This window comes from Tamandua tetradactyla, chromosome 5 (assembly GCF_023851605.1).
Source record: "Tamandua tetradactyla isolate mTamTet1 chromosome 5, mTamTet1.pri, whole genome shotgun sequence".
Taxonomy (NCBI): Eukaryota; Metazoa; Chordata; class Mammalia; order Pilosa; family Myrmecophagidae; genus Tamandua; species Tamandua tetradactyla.
Genome location: NC_135331.1, coordinates 19,723,573 through 19,747,180, shown reverse-complemented (window position 1 = coordinate 19,747,180; position 23,608 = coordinate 19,723,573). Strand labels below are relative to the sequence as shown.

Genomic DNA, 23,608 nt, shown 5'->3' with positions numbered 1-23,608 from the left:
CTCTTGTTCTCATGTACATCTTCCCATTACTGTCAAGCTAAAAATCTGCCCCAGTTGCCAGTTTTTTTTTTCACCTCTGCATCTAGATTTGTGGGATGTTGGAATGAAGATGCTGCTTGTCTTGAACCTGCTTCATGGAGGGTCTTGTGCCACCCCATAACTTTTTGGTGATCTCAGAGTTTCACATCTTTGGGAAACTTTGGGCAGAGTTATTTTCTCCCAGTTACCATGTGGAAAACAGTTGTTGCCGTTGGGTAGAGCCCTGAATGTAACATCTGATTCACTTTGGCATGACTATGGAATGTTTAAAGGACTGGAAAACTTTTAATGAAATTTGCAATGGAAGGAATTGTCATTCAAAATGTCTACTAACAGACTGCAGATACTGGCTAAGGGTCCTGTAACTGAGGGCTCTTAGGTACAAGTAATAGAAAACCCGACTCGGCTGCCTTAATTTAGGAGAGACTGTATCAGCTGATATAACAAAAAGTCCCAACCAAGGCAAATGTCACGGCTCGGCCCCCCATTAGCAGCAAGGTGCCTGCACAATTTGGGGTGATATTGTAACACCCAGGGCATGGAATGTTTTACCTTTGTGTCTGAACTTGTGTCTGTCTTTAAGAAGAAGGAATTTTTTTTTCTAGAGCCTCTTTTTACAATTTATTGGCAAAACTTGATTACATGCCTATTTCTAAACCAATCCTGACAAATACAATGAGATTACCAATATGGATTTAGACGAATCAGGATTTATTCTGATTTTCATGGCTACTGGTTAAGACCAACAGAAATGGAGGTAATGCCAAAGAACAGGGGAGAGAGATTTTTCATAGGAACACGAGAAATGGATTGGAAAAGGACAGGGCACGTTTGCTGGCTTAGGGCATATGATGGGAAAGCCTATTTCTGTGACATTTAATAGAAAATTTGCCATAAGCTTGAAAAGTAGCTTCTTCCCTTTTAAAAGTCCAAGGTAAATGGAGTGCCTCAGTTCTCTTACCCATCTGGTAGGAATTGTTTGTGCTGGCTGTGCATTAGAACACTAAGCTTGGAGTTAGTTTCTTGTATCGTCAGCCCTCAGCTTTGCTGGGATGGGTGATCTTGCATATCTGCCAGCTTTATGACTCTGTTTTCCAGAAGACAGTGAAAATCCAAATAAGGGGGAGGCTAACCCTAATGATAGCTCCTCTTGGTTTCCTACACTACCCTCTACGCAACCATCCAACCAACCACTCCACCATCCATCCACCCATCCATCTATCCGTCCATCCACCGTACCCATTCTCCCACCCAACCATCCATCCTTCCATCTATTATACCCATTCTCCCACCCACCATCCATCCACCCATCCATGCATCCATCCATCCATCCAACCACCCATCCACCCCTCCACCCATCAATCCACCAACCCATCCACCCATCTGTCTACCCATCCATCTACCCAACCATCCATCCATCCATCTAACCACCCATCCACCCCTCCACTCATCCATCCACCCCTCCACCCATCCATCCACCCCTCCACCCATCCATCCACCAACCCATCCACCCAACCATCCATCCATCCATCCATCCACCACACCCATTCTCCCACCCAACCATCCATCCTTCCATCCATTATACCCATTCTCCCACCCACCATCCATCCACCCATCCATGCATCCATCCATCCATCCAACCACCCATCTACCCCTCCACTCATCCATCCACCAACCCATCCACCCATCTGTCTACCCATCCATCCACCCAACCATCCATCCATCCATCCAACCACCCATCCACCCCTCCACTCATCCATCCACCAACCCATCCGCCCATCTGTCTGCCCATCCATCCACCCAACCATCCATCCATCCATCTAACCACCCATCCACCCCTCCACTCATCCATCCACTAACCCATCCACCCATCCATCCACCAACCCATCCACCCATCCATCTACCCATCCATCTACCCAACCATAGATCCATCCATCTAACCACCCATCCACCCCTCCACTCATCCATCCACCCCTCCACCCATCCATCCACCAACCCATCCACCCAACCATCCATCCATCCATCCATCCACCACACCCATTCTCCCACCCATCCATCCATCCATCCATCCACCACACCCATTCTCCCACCCAACCATCCATCCTTCCATCCATTATACCCATTCTCCCACCCACCATCCATCCACCCATCCATGCATCCATCCATCCATCCAACCACCCATCCACCCCTCCACCCATCCATCCACCAACCCATCCACCCATCTGTCTACCCATCCATCTACCCAACCATCCATCCATCCATCTAAGCACCCATCCACCCCTCCACTCATCCATCCACTCCTCCACCCATCCATCCACTAACCCATCCACCCATCCATCTATCCCCCTCCACCCATCCATCCATCCACCCATCCATCCATCCACCACACCCATTCTCCCACCCAACCATCCATCCATCCATCCATCCATCCACCACACCCATTCTCCCACCCAACCATCCATCCTTCCATCCATCCATCCATCCATCCATCCATCCATCCAATTGATGCCAAAAGCCCTGTGATAGGTGCTGGGAATATATTGACAGGTAAAGCAAGTGCAGTCCTTATCCTCATGGAGCCTAAGTCTAATTGGAGAGACAGACAGTAAACAAGTGAATTTAAAAATTGGAGGATGCTATTTTGAGACAAAAGCTGAAAGGACTTTTCCCCCTACATCCCCAGTCCAGTGTACTCTACAGTGGTTTCTATGCTCGGTCTCCTAAGCTCCTCTCAAGTGGAGAAAGCTTGAGAGTCAGAGCCAGGTCCAAGTGTTAAGTTACTGGGTGTGTCATGCCTGGCAGAGCTGGGTGAGATCTGCTTTGCACATTCAGAGAATTGCTTTGAAGGTCACATGGCGTTAATGGATGTGAATGTCCTTCAGAAGAGGTAAATGGTTTGAAAAGTTTATTATTACTAAAGCTCTGGCACTGACTTTCACCAAAAACGACCAGTTTGAAACTCAAGACAAAAACCTCTATATAATTGGAGAGACAGTGTAACGTAATTGAGACAATGCTGCAAAACCTCAGGCCCACCAGGATTTGAACTCTGGATTCATTGCTTGCAAGCTGTGTGACCTGGTTATAAGCTCCTTCACCTTGCTGAGCTCCAATTTGCTCTCACCTGTAAAACAGGAATAAGTACAATAGCGCCAGCCTCAAGGGGAGATGACAAGGCCTCCGTCAGCTAAAGCATATGAATTGTATGACATAGTATCGTGCATGGGGCAGTCAGAAAAAAGTCATTTGCATTAAATTCGTACTCTAAATGATCGGTATATGGCTTCCCCTGGTTACCTCCAGGTCCCTAAACCGACCTGAAGGACACTCAACCTCAGCCGCCCGGAGCAAGGCTCAGGGACTGAAAGGAAGGGTATTGTTTTCAAGTTACTTTAGGCATTTATTCCAGAATCATTCTTTACCGTTGGCCACAGCTTTTGGTCCATGCCCTCCCTGATCTGGGATCCAGAGAAGAAATGTCAAGTCAGGACGGTGAGGGCAGCCTGTGCTGTCCGTTTTAAAGCACTGTTAGGAAACTAGAGCTGCTTTCCTCCTTTATGTAACTTTGAAGATATGAGGCAAAAACGCCACCAACTTAACAAAGAAGCACAGAAATAAGTCTACTACATTCACTAGTTCTTCAAAAAAAAAAAAAAAAAGGAGCCCCGCTGGGATGGTTTGAAGCTGCATGTACTCCTGGAAAAGATCATGCTCTTAAAACTAATCCATTCCTGTGGGTGTGCACCCACTGTAAGTAAGATTTATTGATTTTTTTGTATGCTGTATGGCGAGGTCATACTTCATCCTTTCCCCATGTGAGTACCCTGTTATTGCAGCACCACTTTGTTGAATTTTTGTTTGTCTTTGTTTCTTTGTTTGCTTGGGAAATGCGTGGGCTGGGAATTGCACCCGGGACTCCCAAATGGCAGGCGAGGATTCTACCACTGAACTGCTCTTGAATCCCTGGTATGAGGATGTTGAAGTTGAGATGTGACCTACGTCATTCAGGGTGGGCCTTAATCCTCTGTATAAAAGGATAAAAGAGAGAAGACAGAAAAAAAAATCTCCAAAGAAGCTAAGAGAGACCGAAGGTAAAAGAGAGGAACCCACAGAAGTTCCAAGCAAGGGCACGGGCAGGGCAGCGGAAGCTGAAAGCGACAAAGTCTGAGACAGCGGGACCAGCAGAGGCCGCCATGTGCCTTCACGGCGGGCACCCGGTCTTCAGGAAGAAGGTATCGTCCTGCTGATGCCTGGACTTGGACTTTTCCACCATCTCAGAACTTAAACTTGTAGGCTAATAAGTCCCTGCTGCAAAAAGCCAGCCCATTGCTGGTGTATTGCATTTCGTCGGCTTCGGCAAACGGAGACAACTGGAGTTGGACAAATGGAGTTAACCAGCCTTGGGCGAGTTTCTCAGCTTTTCTGAGCCCAGTTTCCTCCACTTTAAAGTGGATCAGAGTCGGGCCTGCCTCCCAGGGGCTGCTGTGAGACTAAACGAAAAAATAACATGCAAAGTGCTTTGAGCATTGCCTGACGGCAAAATGCTTCGTTTTATTTATTTAATATTTTGTTGCTTATCTGTGCCCAGTATATCTTTGGAAAAGATACACAAGCTACTAGGTGAGGCGCCTGCCTGTCTGGGGGAGAGGATTTGTTACTATTTAGCACATATCCTTTTGTACTGCTTGGATTTTTTTTTTTTTTTTTTTTTTTTTTTTAAAGGAAAGACAGAGAGAAGGAAGGAAGGAAGGAAGAAAGGGAAACATTTTTAAACATTTTCTTGTTTTATTGTATTCTGTTTCTCCGTTTTTGTTACATGGGCTGGGGCCGGGAATCGAACCGAGGTCCTCCGGCATAGCAGGCAAGCACTTTGCCCGCTGAGCCACCGCGGCCCGCCCCCTGCTTGGATTTTTATCCTATGCATGTGTTCCTTTTCCACAAAAAAAGACAAAAACCATGATAAACGGTGCAGAAGAAATATTTTATCTATATATTTACTACATCATTTTATTCCCTGCCCTCCCTGTCTCAGTTTTTGGGGAAGACCAGAATATTCCCTGCCATCATTCAAATGAGCCTCTAGCAGGGACCAGGGAAGCAAATGACCCTTGGCCCAAATCTGGCCCGTGCCCAGTTTTTGCACAGCCCCTGAGCTAAGAACGGTTTTTGCATTTTAGAAAAGGATTATGTGTAATATGCCACAGGTACACCATAGGTAGTCAGTAAAATCTAAATATATACTATCTGGTTCTTTACAGAAAAAGCTGCCTCACCCCTTCTCTAGGGCATGTATGGATTTAGAACTGTCCTGAGAATCACTTAGATGTAATGAACTTGGACACCGGGTCAGAGCAGCGGGACGGCGGGTCCTTGACAACAGGCAAAAGTTGCCAGGTAACAGGTGCTCAGTTATGATTTTAATGTAGGATCTCATTTCCAAAATAGTTCTCCCTGCACTCTTCCTTAGGGTCTAACACGTGGCCTCCTTCTAATCCCCGGAATATTTTAGTAGTAAAAGATCTTCCCTTATTTGACTAAATACTCCTTGCCTAGGCAGAATCTTGCTGCTGTCTCCACACCTTTATTTCTGGCAAGAAGGTTGCATTTCGCTGGGGAGGACGGTGGGCATGCCATACTAACGGATGCCGCTAGATGGAGATGGAGCTACGGATCTGAGAAATAGGCTCAGAAAGTGCCCAGGCAGGAGGGCGAGGTAAATCTTGTGATTTCAACATTTTCTCTGCCCACGAAAAGACAGACCCGGTTCACTGCCACTTGCCAGCTATGTGTCTGTCAGCAAATGACCTTACGTCTCAGTATCGTTGCTTGGAAAATGGGGATTATAATAATGCAGACTCAGAGGGATGCTATGAATATCATATAAGATAGTACTGGAGAAGGTACTTTGCAAGCTGGGGGATGCAGTGCAAATGTGAATTAGCAGAGCGCCTGAAAGCCCCTCCGCTAGAACTATTCCCTGGAACGAGCATGATAACTTTTTGTCAACTCCTTATCTCACAATAAGGGCTGAGGGTTGGGGGCAGTGAGATTCCGAGTCAGCTGGTTGTGAGTTCAAGACACCTTTTGGTGGGCTCAAAGAATGCTTGCCTGCCATGCCAGAGGACCCGGGTTCGATTCCCGGTGCCTGCCCATGTGAAAAAAAAAAAAAAGAAAAATGCCTTTTGGAACCTCCATTTCATCATCTACAAACAGGATGTTCTAGTTTGCTAGCTGCCGGGCTGCAATATACCAGAAACAGAATGGCTTTTAAAAAGGGGAATCTAATAAGTTTCTAATTTACAGTTCTAAGGCCGAGAAAACGTCCCAGTTAAAACAAGTCTATAGAAATGTCCAATCAAAGGCATCCAGGGAAAGATACCTTGGTTTAAGATGGCCAATGATGTTCAGGGTTTCTCTCTCATCTGGAAAGGCACATGGCAAACACAGTCAGGGTTCCTTTCTCATCTGGAAGGGCACATGGCGAGCACAGCGGCTTGTCTGCTAGCTTTCTCTCCTGGCTTCCTGTTTCATGAAGCTCCCCGGGAGGCATTTTCGTTCTTCATCTCCAAAGCGCTGGCTGATGGACTCTGCTTCGTGGTGCTGCAGCATTCTCTGCTCTCTCTGAATCTCCTTCATTCTCCAAAATGTTTCCTCTTTTATAGGACTCCAGAAATTTATCAAGACCCACCCAAATGGGTGGAGACATGTCATCACCTAATCCAGCTTAACAACTACTCTTGATTTAATCACATCTCCAGGGAGATGATCTGATTACAGTTTCAAACATACAGTATTGAATAGGGATTATTCTGAAAACATGGCTTTTCTAGGAGACATACATCCTTTCAAACCAGCGCACAGGAAGAACACAGGAGTCCTGCCTTGCAGAGTTAGGGAGGAGAAGTGTGCAAGTGTTTTGCACAGTATCTAGAACAAAGCAGCCTCTCAATAAAAGTTAGATTCCAACAAGATACTTGATACACTTTGTGATTATCCACAGAGGCCTCGTCTTGCCTCGCTTCTCCTCTCCTTGCTTCTTTTCCCTGTCTTACTTTAACCCTCTTATGGTTTCCAACATGACCCATAGGCTGTAGACGCCAAGTCTTTATCTCCAGGGCATCCCTCTCTCCTGAGCTCTGGGTCCTTCCACAGACGTCTCCAGCTCAATTTGTTCAAACGGGAATTCCTCGCCTTCTTATTTTGAATTTTCCTTTCTTTCTCTTCTCCTGGTCTAGCAAGTTACCTTCCTCCACCCGATGGTCCAGGCTGGAAAAGTAGGCATGATTCCTGATCCCCTGCCTCCTCCTCCTTCCAACTTTGTAATCCACCAAACTAAGTTCTGTTGATTCTTCCTTTTAAATATCCTTTGAATGTGGCTTCTCCCCATGCCCACTTCCACTGCTTTCCCCCATAATCACAACCACAGCTTCACTGTAACTCCCTGTACTGCCCACTGATCCCAGTGGCCAATTTTTCCCCGATTATTCCCCTGCTCAAAACCCTTCCATAGCTCCCCATTGCCTTTCAGGCAAAGTACAAACTTCAGAGCATGGCTCATAAATAATAATGTGACATCTACCCACCTCCCTAGCCTCCCTCCCACCATTCTGTGTCCATCACTGCCAATGTGATCACATAGTCCAGCTGGAATCATGTTCATTGCCTCAATGGCAGCAAGTTTCCTTTAGCCTCTGGGTCTTCAACCATGTTGTTCCCTCTACCTGGAACATACTTCCCTCCACAGTTCCTTATCTGCCTACGCTTCTTGACTAACTCCTATTCCCTCTATAGGTATCATCTTCTCAGGAAAGCCTTTCTTGACATCGCAAGTATAGGTTAGTCTCCCCACCCCACCCCAGTTCCCCTGGGATCTTACTGTACTTGCTTTAACTTAGCATGATTGCACTGACTCTCTAGGTAATTAAATGTCAGTTGTGAAGGTCACCTGACATTTGAGGTACACATCAATTTGACTGGGTCTCCACCCCATGTCTGATGAGATGCCAGACATCTATTCAAGATTTCTATAAATATAAGAGCTCGTGTATTATCTGTCCCTCTTGCTCTGAGTTCCTCCTACTACTTTTTTTTTTTTTTGGCATGGACAGGCACCGGGAATTGAACCCAGGTCTCCAGCATGGAAGGTGAGAACTCTGCCACTGCACCACCATTGCCTGCCCTCTCTTCCTACTTTTTTTAGTGTGTTCAGGTTTAGAGTCCCTCAAGCCTTTTCTTTGCCTCCAAGTAGACCCAGACACACCTTATTTCCTCAAAGCATTGCTCACAGAGGCCACTTGGGCATTTAGCAGAAATGACTGAAGGTCCAAGGTGATAAAGTAGAGGGTGTTGATTTACATCACAGTTTTTAGAGCTGCTTCAGCCAACCCTACCCTTGGAACTTTTCCTTGGCTAGTTCTCTCCCAAGATCCTGTCTCTCTCTCTTTTTTTTTTTTCTGCTCCCTTCTTTTCTTCCCTGCTCCCCTTCCCCCCAGTTCCTGTTTAATACCGAACAGTTCAGGTACTTTTCAGTCTCCTTATATTTTCTATCATACCTTTACACCCCAAATGGCTTGTCCACATATCATGTTAAACAAAGGAGGGCATCTATTTGGAGAGTCATGTGCTGTTCTGAAATCCTTTCACCCCTCATCACGGTTTGTTGGTGTGTCTGTATGCTTTGATGCTAGTGTGCTTTATTGACTGCTGTATCCCAAGCACCTAGAATTTAGTTGGTGCATATTGGGCTCTCAATAAATTCTCATTGAATGAATGAATGAATGAATGACCAAATAGATGAATGGAGGGGTAAGACGTTGCTTAGAATAGTTTCGATTCAAGTCTTCTTGCCTTTTGGGTTTTCATGGAGAGAGGTCAGAGGCCCAGCCTACATGAGATTTCTGATAAACTGAGCATGACAGAAAATCCAGTCCATTTGTTCAATTATTGATTCGGCTTGGCCATAAGTGAGAGTTGAGATGCCTGCTGTTCCTATAACAGTGAAAATATAAGTGAGCAAAAGACCAGGCTGATAAAAGAAGTTAAAAGGCAATAAGTTCACACACATTTTGAGACAGCAGGAAGATAAGCTTTCTCATGCAACCAAGGCTGAGAGAAAATATATGAGGATTCTTAAGGTTGGGGTTTTCTGGTATACCATTTGCTTTGTTGGAGAATGCCTCATCCATCCATCCATCCATCCATCCATCCATCCATCCATCCATCCATCCATCCATCCATCCATCCAACCGTGAATCCACACACCCAACCATCCATGCAATGTTGAAAAAGATACTTTAGCCCCACTGGTGTAAAATAGGGAAAATATTAGTATCTTTATAACCAAATTATTGTGGGATTTAAATGAGATTATGCAGGCAAAGCACCCATCACCGGACCTGTTGCATAAGAAATTCTCAATAAATAGAAGCTGTTGCTACTATGGGGACTTGAACACCATACTCAAATTCCACAGCTCCAGCTCATTCCCAGCCAAGCAGCAAACATTCAGCTCAATTTTATTTTCCACAATTCTGAGGAAGAGTAACAGGGTGAAGGAATGAAAGAGGAAGAGTTAGGTTGGACCTCCAAGGGTCAGAGATGGGGAGCTTGGGATTGGAGTGTGAGGTTGAGAGGAGGCCACTGGGCATATCTCCCTCTGGAATGCTGTCAAAAGCTGGTCTTTGTCTGTTAGGAGGAGAAGAGAGCTGGTGGAAGGCAGGGATCACTTTAAAATAAGGAATGTCCAATGGCTCCTTCCTCCACCGGGACAGCTGGTCGACCCAGGCCAGGCTACATGGGGGCGCTCTGGGGCCGGATGGGGACGCTGAGCCGGTTCTGTAGCCAACTGATGTAATCCTCCTGAGGCATGTGGATGATGTGCTCTCTCACAAACTGCGGGGCAAACACAGTGGCCGGGGCCTCAGAATTGAGTCTGAAGGCTAGACTCCCCCCAGCTCTCTAGGACCCCAGAAGCTTTGTCATTGAGGTTGGTGACCCCTGGATCCCTCTCAGTGAGCTCAGCCTGGAACACCATGCTTGGTTCCCTGGGGAAGGGTCCGTCTCCAGCTTCCTGGCTTAGCCAGGCTAATTTTAAGCCCTTTCTTGTCACCAGTGACCCAAGAAAATTTGAGGAAGGCAGGAAAACCCAGCTGTCTGCAGTTTTCCTTCTTTTCTACTCCTCAGCATCTTTTTGCTTTTTTTTTTTCTTTTTCTTGGGGAGTGGGGGGCATGGGCAGGCACTGGGAATCAAACCCAGGTCTCCTGCATGGCAGGGGAGAACTCTGCCACTGAGCCACCATTGCCTGCCCTCTCCTCGGCATTTTCTTTTAAAAGTTGTCTGTAAATTTTTTTTTTTTTGGTTCATAGATCTTTTTGAGAATTGATAGCCGTTATGGGCTTGCTCCCTAGGAACATGTTAAAACACACAAAATGTGGGTTTCATAGAGACAGGAGCTCAAGAGACTCCTACATCCAGAGAAGTTCTGTCACGTTGCTATCAGCCAGGGCTGTGGACTCACCTCAGAGTAAGGGGAAGCCTCCGCAGCCCTGCCTGGCAGGGAGTGGGTAGACTGTTGCCCTCGACTTACTTTTGGGCTAGCCGGTCCGAGTGTTTCCTGAGCCAGCCTCAGAAGGTATGGGGAAGGAAGTCTGGACATTTGAATTAGTCCTCTGTGTCACCCCCTCCCCCAACTCCTGACCTTGCAGCTCTACACATACAGGTCAGCCTGTGGAAGGGCCAACCTGGCATGAAAATAGCAAGAGACCCAAAAGCCTGTCATGGCCCTGAGAATTCTACCATTTGAGTCATTTCTTTAAGGTAAGGCGTTGAAAGTCCTATTAAACTGCACAAACGGGGCAGTACGATGGTGGCTCAGTGGCAGAATTCTTGCCTGCCATGTCGGAGACCCGGGTTCAAATCCTGATGCCTGTCCATGCCTTCCCCCACCCCCCAAAAAAACATGCGCATAGGTCATCTGAGAAAAACAAGGTTAGCGATAGTTAACATATTGGCAATAGAGTCCTTTTTCCCACCTATCTGCTGATTCCTTTTGATGCCCCCAAGAATGGAGCACAGGGAATTTCTGGAGTGGGTGGTGATGAGGAGTGACTACTGAAAACATTTCAGTGGCTTCCCAGAGCTCTTGAGATAAAGACCCAAATCCTTTATCTGGCCTTCCCAGACCTGGATGGACCAGCCCTTTTGTCTCTCTAGCCCCGATGGCATCGCACATCTTCTTGCTTGCTTCTTCCCAAACTCATTGACTGCACTGAGTTCCTCCAACAAATCAAATCTGTGCCTTGCTTTGGAGACTGTACACTCTGTTCTCCCTTCTTGGCCTGCTCTTTCCCCTCCCCTTCGTGGTTCTAGCTTCTCATCACTCAGGTCTCCACTTAAAAGGCACCTTCCCCAGTTATCCATGTCAAGGGAGGTCCCTGCTATCAGTTTAAACCAGTGCTCCTCAAACTTTACCCTGCATGCAAATCACCTGGGATCTTGCTAAAATGTACATTTGGAACATGTAGATAATGGCTTGGGGACTGAGATTTTGAATTTCCAACAAGCCCCCAGGTAAGGCCCATGCTGTTGATCCATGGACCATACTTTCGGGAGCAAGATTTAGGGGGCTCCTTATTATAATAACTACCTTTATTATAATTTTATTAAAATTTATTTTATTCACCTGTCCATTTATTTGTGTGTCATCCTTCTCCCCAGAACCTCTGAGCTGCACAATTGCAGGGGGCACCGTTTACATAGAATGCAATCCTCCCTGGGGCTGAACGACCAAGGTCCGGTGACAGACCATCCCCTGTTGGAATATGAGTCCCATGAAGGCAGCAGCCTTCGTATCCCCTGGTCACCGCGCCCCCGGGGTTTAAGCAGCACCTGGATATGGAGGGAATGACTGGACAGGCGTGCCCGAGGCGCTGGGAGGGGCAGGGAGCGGTGGGTACCTCGATAGCCACGGCAATGTCGGGGGAGCACAGCTCCCAGGTCCTCAGATCCTGCAGTACCTTCAGGAGGACGTGGGGCCGGACCCGCAGGTCCAGGTTCTCCCCAAACTTCTGCAGCTTCACCAGGATCTTCCTGGCAGGGCGGAAGTTCTTCAGATCCTCAGGGAGTTTGGACAACAGATCAAAGTACCTTCAAATGCAAGAGGAGAGAGGATGAGTTAGGAAGCTGCTGGAGGGGAGGAAGGGCATTGGGGGACCTCGGGCCTTCTGCCCCCTTCTGTCTTCCTGCAACTTGGGCGATGTGTCCAGGGCAGCAGGAGGCCACATCTGGGTGGGGGCGGGGGGCGGGCTTCCTGCATCCTAAATTATAAAGAGCTGACAGATTTTGCTTTTCAGGGGTGGTAAAAAAAAAAAAAAAAAGCTGGGAGCAAAGTAGGTTCTCATCTGGGGGTGGTTCCAGGTGGCCAGGCCAAAGGCAGGTTGGGGGGGTAGGAGTTTCTCCCCTCACCACCCTCCTCTTCTCTGTTTTTGGTGCTTTTTTTTTTCTTTCTGATACATATGTGGACAATTTCAAATACGAAATTGATCTGTGCATATTGCTTTATATTATACCGGTGATACACATTTACATGTACATGTTTATTTACGTCTCCCCATTTGGAACAAATTGTCTTTGAGATTGGGGGCCTCGTCTGAGTTATCCGGTACCCAGAATGCCAGACCCCCGCCTAGCTCACGGTAGGAGCTCAATAAACGAGACTCGAAAGACTGAGTGAGTAACTGGACCAACGAAGAGCTCTAATGCGGCCTCGTTCTCACCAGGCTCTGGCCTGTTGACTTGCTTTTAATGTGGCTTCCAGGATGGGGTGTCAGTCCCTCCCCCCATAACCACATCAGACGTTCCACCATTAGAGATTTGGGCTGAATCTCACCGGGAGGACACCATTAATTTGCTATTGTAATACCTTAATGTGAGTTCGTCTGTACGAATCTCTCCCCTTCTTCCCCAGTCCCCTCCAAAGAGGGAAGAGGGTTTGCAGAAGACTTTTTCCCTCTTTCACCGGGGCCCGTCCGGTGCTCCAGGCCAGGCCACACTGCATGAGAACATGGAGCCCAGAGGGTCTGCTTCTGAGTCACTGCCCCGCATTATTACAACCGTGGATGGGCCTCTGGGTGCATTCTTAGACCTTCTCATCTTATCCCCGGCTCTCGGTTTCCCTGCCCTGCCAGGACAGGGTGTGTGAAATTGCAGTTTATCAGACTCTAATTCTCTGTCATGGGTGGGCCTGGAGACTGGGGTCAGGCAGGGGTTTCAATCCTGACTTCACCACTTACTGAGTCTCAGTTGCCTCGTTTATAAAATGGGGTTCCTTCGTAGCCTTCAGGATTTTTTGGTTAGCAATAAAAGAAATAACTTGCGGCCAGCACTCAGGGTGCTACATCTGCTGTTTGCTTTTTGTTGTCACTGTCATCCCCGTGCTGGGGTACGGTGTCCTCGAGAAGTTACTTGGGGAATGGAGTGAAAGCCCCCACAGACTTCAGAACGTGTTGAAATGTTAGGGTCGCTTTGCCTCGTCTTCCCGCAGAAGAGGCTAGAGACTTAGTCCCCCTTATTTGCAAGCCTGGGTCAAACAGAAGGTAGGTATGGAGGGTACGGCTGGTTGGGTTATCTGGGGATCAGAAACTGAGGGGCTCTTGCCTTCTTTTGCTCTGGATGTAGCCTCTTGGGGAACCCTACTGCTGGCCAGTGTTTTCAGTGATGCCCGCCTGAGCCTTGAAGGATCACCCAGACCCTTCTGGGATCCTGTTATCTGAATGTCAGGAGCTTTACCAGTGGTCTGCGATTTCTTCAGCGTCTCCTTTTACCACGGACACCTGCTGTCTCATTTTTGCGATATCCTTTTGAAAATTTGAGACCAGGACAAAAGAATGGAACTTCTGGAGGCCTCTTTCTTCTTGGCGCCTACATCACAGGTTGAATGAGAAAGAGGGAGAAGACTCAGATTCCCTTCTCCTTGAACAATCCCAGCTACCCTTTGAGAGCTGATTTAAACAACTTTTTCCTCATGAGACTCTTCCTAACCCTCCCAGCTGCTTTCAAATCTATAATCTGGTTTTCACAAGCTAATACAGCCTTCTTCAAGGTCCTGGAATGACTTTTCTTGCTGATCCCATCACTTTTTTTTAGTCCCCATTTTCTTCCTACCTCTGATGGAATTTATACATATTTTTTTCACCTGTAAAATGGGGGTGATGATGGTTCCTACCTCTCAGAGGTGAGGCTTAAATGAGATAATGTGTGTAAAGTCCCAAGTATAGTGCCAGGCACACAGTAGGTGCTTAATTAATGCTGGCTCTCCTTCTGCCCCACTCCCCTTTTAACTTTGTGCACTTATACTCTCTCTCCAAGGAGAACTTATATTACAAATGTAACCATGTTACTCTCTTGCATACAACTTTCAGTAGCTCCCGATTTTCCTGTGAATGAAGTCTTCTGAGTACCTCCTCTCCAAGGCTCCATATTTTCTTGGTCTCTCTCACATTCTCTGGTTTCACCTCCCTCCATCCCTCCCACCTCTTTCTCCCCAGCATATTATGCTTTGGCTTGTGATCAAATTTTTTTAGCTTAACTTCACCCTCCATAGCTGGGCCAGTGAGACCTTTTATGATCTGGCCTCTGCCTTGCAAGCATCCTTCCTCAGCCAGCCCTGACTATTGGCAGTTTCCCAGGCCACTGCGGCCCTTCTAGTCTCTGGGATTTTGCTTTTCCTTGGAACTCCCTTCCCTCCTACTTCTCCTGTGCAATTCTCTGGGTTTGAATTCCACCTGTTCTACTTAGCCACTGGGTGACTTTCGCTAAGAGTCATCTCTGAGCCCCACTGTTCTCATGTATAAGATGGGGATAATGATAGCACCCATACCCTAGGGTTGTTTTCAGGAGTAAATGAGGAAGTAAATGCAAAGCCCTTAGGCCTGTGCCTGGTATATAGTAAATGCCCTGGAAATATCCTCAGTCTTTACTAAACTGCACGTATTATTTCCTCCAGGAATACCTTTCTGATTGCTGACTCGGTCCAGGAAGACATCCCTTTACTATGTCCCTCTTGTTCTCTCTGCTACTCCCATGCCAGCCTTCATCTCCCTGCGTGATAAGTGCCTGTTTACTTGTCTGTCTCCCCCACTACACTAGAAGCTCCTGGAGGGCAGGGACCTGTGTTAGTCATTTCCAAACCCCTGGCTCAGAGCAGGTGGTCCATGCATGCTGAAAGGATGAAAAAGCACAAGTTCACCATGCAACCTTCACTGAATGATTGGATAGGTTTATTGGGGGTGGGTGGTCTCTGCAGACAAGAAATAGGCAGGGGGAGTTCGCCTCTACGCAGACTTCCGGAGAAGATGGCGGCTTAGTAAGACGCGCGGATCTTAGTTCCTCCTCCAGAACAGCTACTAGGGGAGTAGAAACGATACAGAACAGCTCCCGGAGCCACGACAGAGATCAAAAAGACAGCGTACCCCATCCTGGAATGACTGACTGGCTGGGAGAACCCGCTCCGGTGAGATCACCGAGGGGCGCGGGCTTCCCCGGGCCGGGGCGGCAAGCGGCCAGTGCCCCTCCCTTCCTTCTTCCCAGGCCAGCTGGGAGAAGTGGACAGGCGGTCCCCTCAAGCCGTGGCGGCTGGCGACCCCCCCACGCGCGGCCCCCCGGACCAACTGGGAGAATTGGATCGGAGATCCCCAGGCCACGGAGAACGGTGACCGGGGTCCCTTCCAGACACGTGACTTCCTGGTCCGGCTGGGAACAGTGCACTCTCCCGGGCCGCGGCGGCTGGCGCCCTCCCGCCACGCTTGGCGCCCCGGGATGCCTAGGAGATTCAGACAGGCACGCTCCCGGGCTGCGGCAGCCGGCGACCCTCCCCGCGTTCGGATCCCCGGGCCGGCTGGCACTCTTCCAAGCCGCTTCGGCTGGTGAACCTCCCCCACGGTGAGAGTTTTCCAAAGTTAAAGGACCCACAGCACCTTTTACTGGTGGGACCCGCAGACAAACGTGTACCACAAGCTCCACCTACTGGGCAGGATAAGAAAAACAGAACCCAGAGATTTCACAGAAAAATCTTGCAACCTGCTGGGTCCCACACCCAGGGAAATCTGACTAAATGCCCAGATGCCAGCAGAAGATAACGGATCACGCTCAGAAAATTGAAAATATGGCCCAGTCAAAGGAACAAACCAATAGTTCAAATGAGATACAGGAGCTGAGACAACTAATGCTGAATATACAAACAGAAATGGAAAACCTCTTCAAAAACGAAATCGATAAATTGAGGGAGGACATGAAGAAGACATGTGCTGAACAAAAAGAAGAAATAGAAAAACTGAAAAAACAAATCACAGAACTTATGGAAGTGAAGGATAAAGTAGAAAAGATGGAAAAAACAATGGATACCTACAATGACAGATTTAAAGAGACAGAAGATAGAATTAGTGATTTGGAGGATGGAACATCTGAATTCCAAAATCAAACAGAAACTATCGGGAAAAGAAGGGAAAAATTTGAACAGGGGATCAGGGAACTGAAGGACAATATGAAGCGCACAAATATACGTGTTGTGGGTGTCCCAGAAGGAGAAGAGAAGGGAAAAGGAGGAGAAAAACTAATGGAAGAAATTATCACTGAAAATTTCCCAACTCTCATGAAAGACCTAAAATTACAGATCCAAGAAGTGCAGCGCACCCCAAAGAGAATAGACCCAAATAGGCGTTCTCCAAGACACTTACTAGTTAGAATGTCAGAGGTCAAAGAGAAAGAGAGGATCTTGAAAGCAGCAAGAGAAAAACAATCCATCACATACAAGGGAAACCCAATAAGACTATGTGTAGATTTCTCAGCAGAAACCATGGAAGCTAGAAGATAGTGGGATGATATATTTAAGTTACTAAAAGAGAAAAACTGCCAACCAAGACTCCTATATCCAGCAAAATTGTCCTTCAAAAATGAGGGGGAAATTAAAACATTCTCAGACAAAAAGTCACTGAGAGAATTTGTGACCAAGAGACCAGCTCTGCAAGAAATACTAAAGGGAGCACTAGAGTCAGATACAAAAAGACAGAAGAGAGAGGTATGGAGAAGAGTGTAGAAAGAAGGAAAGTCAGATATGATATATATAATACAAAAGGCAAAATGGTAGAGGAAAATATTATCCAAACATTAATAACACTAATTGTTAATGGACTGAATTACCCAATCAAAAGACATAGAATGGCAGAATGGATTAAAAAACAGGATCCTTCTATATGCTGTCTACAGGAAACACATCTTAGACCCAAAGATAAACATAGGGTGAAAGTGAAAGGCTGGGAAAAGATATTTCATGCAAATAACAACCAGAAAAGAGCAGGAGTAGCTATACTAATATCCAACAAATTAGACTTCAAATGTAAAACAGTTAAAAGAGACAAAGAAGGACACTATCTACTAATAAAAGTAACAATTAAACAAGAAGACATAACAATCATAAATATTTATGCACCGAACCAGAATGCCCCAAAATACGTGACAAATACACTGCAAACACTGAAAAGGGAAATAGACACATATACCATAATAGTTGGAGACTTCAATTCAACACTCTCATCAATGGACAGAACATCTAGACAGAGGATCAATAAAGAAATAGAGAATCTGAATATTACTATAAATGAGCTAGACTTAACAGACATTTATAGGACATTACATCCCACAACAGCAGGATACACCTTTTTCTCAAGTGCTCATGGATCATTCTCAAAGATAGACCATATGCTGGGTCACAAAGCAAGTCTTAACAAATTTAAAAAGATTGAAATCATACACAACACTTTCTCGGATCATAAAGGAATGAAGTTGGAAATCAATAATAGTCAGAGTGCCAGAAAATTCACAAATATGTGGAGGCTCAACAGCACACTCTTAAACAACGAGTGGGTCAAAGAAGAAATTGCAAGAGAAATTAGTAAATACCTCGAGGCGAATGAAAACGAAAACACAACATATCAAAACCAATAGACGCAGCAAAGGCAGTGCTAAGAGGGAAATTTATTGCCCTAAATGCCTATATCAGAAAAGAAGAAAAGGCAAAAATGCAGGAATTAACTGTCCATTTGGAAGAACTGGAGAAAGAACAGCAAACTAACCCCAAAGCAAGCAAAAGGAAATAAATAACAAAGATTAGAGCAGAAATAAATGAAATTGAAAACATGAAAACAATAGAGAAAATCAATAAGACTAGAAGTTGGTTCTCTGAGAAAATCAATAAGATTGATGGACCCTTAGCAAGACTGACAAAAAGAAGAAGAGAGAGGATGCAAATAAATAAGATCAGAAATGGAAGAGGAGACATAACTACTGACCTCACAGAAATAAAGGAGGTAATAACAGGATACTATGAACAACTTTACGCTAATAAATACAACAATGTAGATGAAATGGACGGGTTCCTGGAAAGATATGAACAACCAACTTTGACTCAAGAAGAAATAGACGACCTCAACAAATCAATCACAAGTAAAGAAATCGAATCAGTCATTCAAAAGCTTCCTAAAAAGAAAAGTCCAGGACCAGATGGCTTCACATGTGAATTCTATCAAACATTCCAGAAAGAATTAGTACCAATTCTCCTCAAACTCTTCAAAAAAATCGAAGTGGAGGGAAAACTACCTAATTCATTCTATGAAGCCAACATCACCCTCATACCAAAACCAGGCAAAGATATTACAAAAAAAAGAAAACTACAGACCAATCTCTCTAATGAATATAGATGCAAAAATCCTCAATAAAATTCTAGCAAATCATATCCAACAACACATTAAAAGAATTATACATCATGACCAAGTAGGATTCATCCCAGGTATGCAAGGATGGTCCAACATAAGAAAATCAATTAATGTAATACACCATATCAACAAATCAAAGCAGAAAAATCACATGATCATCTCAATTGATGCAGAGAAGGCATTTGACAAGATTCAACATCCTTTCCTGTTGAAAACACTTCAAAAGATAGGAATACAAGGGAACTTCCTTAAAATGATAGAGGGAATATATGAAAAACCCACAGCTAATATCATCCTCAATGGGGAAAAATTGAAAACTTTCCCCTAAGATCAGGAACAAGACAAGGATGTCCATTATCACCACTGTTATTCAACATTGTGTTGGAGGTTCTAGCCAGAGCAATTAGACAAGAAAAAGAAATACAAGGCATCAAAATTGGAAAGGAAGAAGTAAAACTATCACTGTTTGCAGACGATATGATACTATACATCGAAAACCCGGAAAAATCCACAACAAAACTACTAGAGCTAATAAATGAGTACAGCAAAGTAGCAGGTTACAAGATCAACATTCAAAAATCTGTAGCATTTCTATACACTAGTAATGAACAAGCTGAGGGGGAAATCAAGAAACGAATCCCATTTACAATTGCAACTAAAAGAATAAAATACCTAGGAATAAATTTAACTAAAGAGACAAAAAACCTATATAAAGAAAACTACAAAAAACTGTTAAAAGAAATCACAGAAGACCTAAATAGATGGAAGGACATACCGTGTTCATGGATTGGAAGACTAAATATAGTTAAGATGTCAATCCTACCAAAATTGATTTACAGATTCAATGCAATAACAATCAAAATCCCAACAACTTATTTTTCAGAAATAGAAAAACCAATAAGCAAATTTATCTGGAAGGGCAGGGTGCCTCGAATTGCTAAAAACATCTTGAGGAAAAAAAACGAAACTGGAGGTCTCGCGCTGCCTGACTTTAAGGCATATTATGAAGCCACAGTGGTCAAAACAGCATGGTATTGGCATAAAGATAGATATATCGACCAATGGAATCGAATAGAGTGCTCAGATATAGACCCTCTCATCTATGGACATTTGATCTTTGATAAGGCAGTCAAGCCAACTCACCTGGGACAGAACAGTCTCTTCAATAAATGGTGCCTAGAGAACTGGATATCCATATGCAAAAGAATGAAAGAAGACCCGTATCTCATACCCTATACAAAAGTTAACTCAAAATGGATCAAAGACTAAACATTAGGTCTAAGACCATAAAACAGTTAGAGGAAAATGTAGGGAGATATCTTATGAATCTTACAATTGGAGGTGGTTTTATGGACCTTAAACCTAAAGCAAGAGCACTGAAGAAGGAAATAAATAAATGGGAGCTCCTCAAAATTAAACACTTTTGTGCATCAAAGAACTTCATCAAGAAAGTAGAAAGACAGCCTACACAATGGGAGACAATATTTGGAAATGACATATCAGATAAAGGTCTCGTATCCAGAATTTATAAAGAGATTGTCCAACTCAACAACAAAAAGACAGCCAACCCAATTACAAAATGGGAAAAGGACTTGAACAGACACCTATCAGAAGAAGAAATACAAATGGCCAAAAGGCACATGAAGAGATGCTCAATGTCCCTGGCCATTAGAGAAATGCAAATCAAAACCACAATGAGATATCATCTCACACCCACCAGAATGGCCATTATCGCCAAAACAAAATGACAAGTGCTGGAGAGGATGCGGAGAAAGAGGCACACTTATCCACTGTTGGTGGGAATGTCAAATGGTGCAACCACTGTGGAAGGCAGTTTGGCGGTTCCTCAAAAAGCTGAATATAGAATTGCCATACGACCCAGCAATACCATTGCTGGGTATCTACTCAAAGGACTTAAGGGCAAAGACACAAACGGACATTTGCACACCAATGTTTATAGCAGCGTTATTTACAATTGCAAAGAGATGGAAACAGCCGAAATCTCCATCAACAGAAGAGTGGCTAAACAAACTGTGGTATATACATACGATGGAATATTATGCAGCTTTAAGACAGGATAAACTTATGAAGCATGTAATAACATGGATGGACCTAGAGAACATTATGCTGAGTGAGTCTAGCCAAAAACTAAAAGACAAATACTGTATGGTCCCACTGATGTGAACCGACATTCGAGAATAAACTTGGAATATGTCATTGGTAATAGAGTCCGTCAGGAGTTAGAAACAGGGTAAGATAATGGGTAATTGGAGCTGGAGGGATACAGACTGTGCAACAGGACTGGATACAGACTGTGCAACAGGACTAGATACAAAAACTCAAAAATGGACAGCATAGTAATACCTAATTGTAAAGTAATCATGTTAAAGCACTGAATGAAGCTGCATCTGAGTTATAGGTTTTTTATTTTTTTGTCTGTCTGTTTGTTTGTCTTTTTTTTGTACTATTATTATTATTTTTATTTTTTTCTCTATATTAACATTTATATCTTTTTCTGTTGTTTTGCTAGTTCTTCTTCTAAATCGATGCAAATGTACTAAGAAGTGATGATCATGCATCTATGTGATGATGTTAAGAATTACTGATTGCATATGTAGAATGGAATGATTTCTAAATGTTGGGTTAATTTCTCTTTTTTTTCTTTAATTAATAAAAAAAAAAAAGAAAGAAAGAAATAGGCAGGGAAAGGGGCAGTTCAAGACAAAAAACTTCCATCAGTCTCCAGATGCCGTTAAAATTAAGTTCCAAAACCTAATTATGGCATTTTTGGCTGTGCATGATGCAGCCTCTCCTATCACTTCTCCATGCACTCCAAATTTTCCACTTCCTTTCCCCCCTTGGGGTTCTGTATGTGCTTTTCCTGCTGCCTGGAATGTCTATCACATAGCCAGTTCCTTCCCATCCTTCAGGGCTCAGTCTAAAGTCACCTCTTCAGAGCAGTCTTCCTGGATTACTCAACCTAAATCAGGTCCTCATAGTTGCCCTCTCCTTGCACCCTGTTCTCTACCTGCATGATGATGATTATAAGTTGTCTCTAGATATTTACTGGGTGTGGTTATTTTGGCTTCTGTCCATCTTTTCTAGGAGACCGTAAGCTCCCCGAGGGCAGGGAACATGTCTTACTTTGTTCCTTGATGAATCCCCAGCACTGGGCACATTGTGGGCCCAGAGTAGGTGTTTCATACATGTGTTATGAGTGAATGGCTGTGTGTGCTCTTACTTCATGAGGATTTCCAACTTGTCCTGCAGACAGAAGCCGGCCTCCTGGGCCACGCTGTAAAACTTGGCCCTCATGCTGTTACAAACACCGGACTTGCAGTGGCTGAGGTCGCGGGTGGGGCGGCTACGGACACAGAGAAGGGCATGGAGGACTGCGCCCCACTTTAACCTCCCGGGACCCCAAGGCACTCTGCCATGTGGGTTCCCTGCCCCCAGCCGGGTGCTCTGCCTTGCCTAGAGACTCCCTCAGCACCCGGCTGGCTGGAGGACGGACAGATCCTCCCAACACCATCAGGCTGGTGGTTTGGGCCTTATTAAGTGGTCCCACAGTGACAAGTTTGGTTGCTTGAACTCAGCAAATGATAAGGACATGGAGGATGAAAAATGCAAGTTAGAACTGGGAGAGCTGAGTTTTGATTCCAGCTTCACCACGGCTCAGCTGTGTGGCCCCGGACAAGACGTCTTATTGTTTGCTCCTCTGCAAAATGGGGTCATGGGCTCACCCCACAGGGCTGTTTTTTGAAGAATAAGCAAGATAATGGTTGCAGAATGCTTTATGCGGTGCTTGGCACAGAGAGGTATTAATTGCCATCCTCTGTGTTGCTTGCACAGCATCCCTGCCCTGGGGGTCCCCTGTCCGTCAGCAGGGCTTACAGCTCCAGGAGGCCTGGTTGGGGGTGGTCATCTCCCCACTCCTAGGAAGACAGAGACCCTCCTGCCCCCCTACCTCGCCTTGCCCACCTGGCTTACCCCTTAGACTTCTTCTGTGCTGTCTGCATATGGCTCTCTCCACTTGTACTGCTGGATCTATCACTGAAACACAAAAAGACGTTTTCGAGTTGTATGGCATCTGCTTCTCACGAAAAGGCTGCTTCCTCCAGAGCCATGAAGAGGAGTGGCTCCAGTCTAGGCACTAGCCACACAACTCAGGTGCTTTGCCCCACCTCTTGGCCTTGGCTCCTACCATACGCCCAGCCTGCAGCATCCTCCTTGTTTCTCTCCATCTATGCACGTCCTACCCATGTTTCATAGTCCACAGCATGCCCTGCCTGCTCGGAATATTCTGGTTCAGCTTTAACCTCTGCCTGTGCATGCTGCATGGGGTGATATTTCTCTGGATCTGTTTCGTTTACATAAAATTGATCTCTCCAGCTACAGGATGAGCTCATTTTGAATGCTCTCACCTTCCACTCCACCTCCAATTAAGGAGGTGACCCGAGTGCAGATTTGCTAAAGAGATGGTTGAATCCTCCTGGTCTCCTTGTCTTTGGTGTCCCTGACCCCAGACAGTCTCTTCGTATGAGGCTTCTCTTCCCCATGCTGGGCCCCTGTCCTGATCACCCTTTTCACTCTGCCTTGGAGGCAGGCGGATCTGGGTTCGGGAGAGCCTGGCCCTGACACCACCACCTCACAGGCCACTAACAAGCACCTCCCCTCGGGATCCTCAGTTTCTGAATCTGTAAAATGGGGATTCCGACACTCACACCTCAGGGCATGGATTAAATTACATAAAGCTCTTGATACAAGTGCCTGGCAGTGAGGAGAGCTTCAGGAAACAGCAATA

General features: G+C 45.5%; 1 protein-coding gene across 7 annotated transcripts in view; it reads right to left on the bottom strand.

Annotated features, from left to right (window-relative positions):
- Positions 1-2,544: 2,544 nt before the first annotated feature.
- The window catches only part of CCDC60 (coiled-coil domain containing 60), a 208,678-nt gene continuing 187,614 nt past the window's right edge, over positions 2,545-23,608 (bottom strand). For 4 of the 7 annotated variants that reach the window (XM_077159970.1, XM_077159971.1, XM_077159975.1 and 1 more), the window contains 5 exons: positions 22,795-22,857; positions 22,046-22,168; positions 13,826-13,957; positions 11,995-12,184; positions 8,501-9,930 (listed from right to left, as the gene is read on the bottom strand). In XM_077159970.1, the coding sequence (XP_077016085.1) occupies positions 9,829-9,930; positions 11,995-12,184; positions 13,826-13,957; positions 22,046-22,168; positions 22,795-22,857 (610 nt within the window). In that variant the 3' untranslated portion in view covers positions 8,501-9,828. Of the gene's footprint in view, positions 3,164-8,500; positions 9,931-10,850; positions 11,850-11,994; positions 12,185-13,825; positions 13,958-22,045; positions 22,169-22,794; positions 22,858-23,608 lie in introns of those variants that run through there. The other 3 variants (XM_077159974.1, XM_077159972.1, XM_077159976.1) reach the window with 3 other exon arrangements.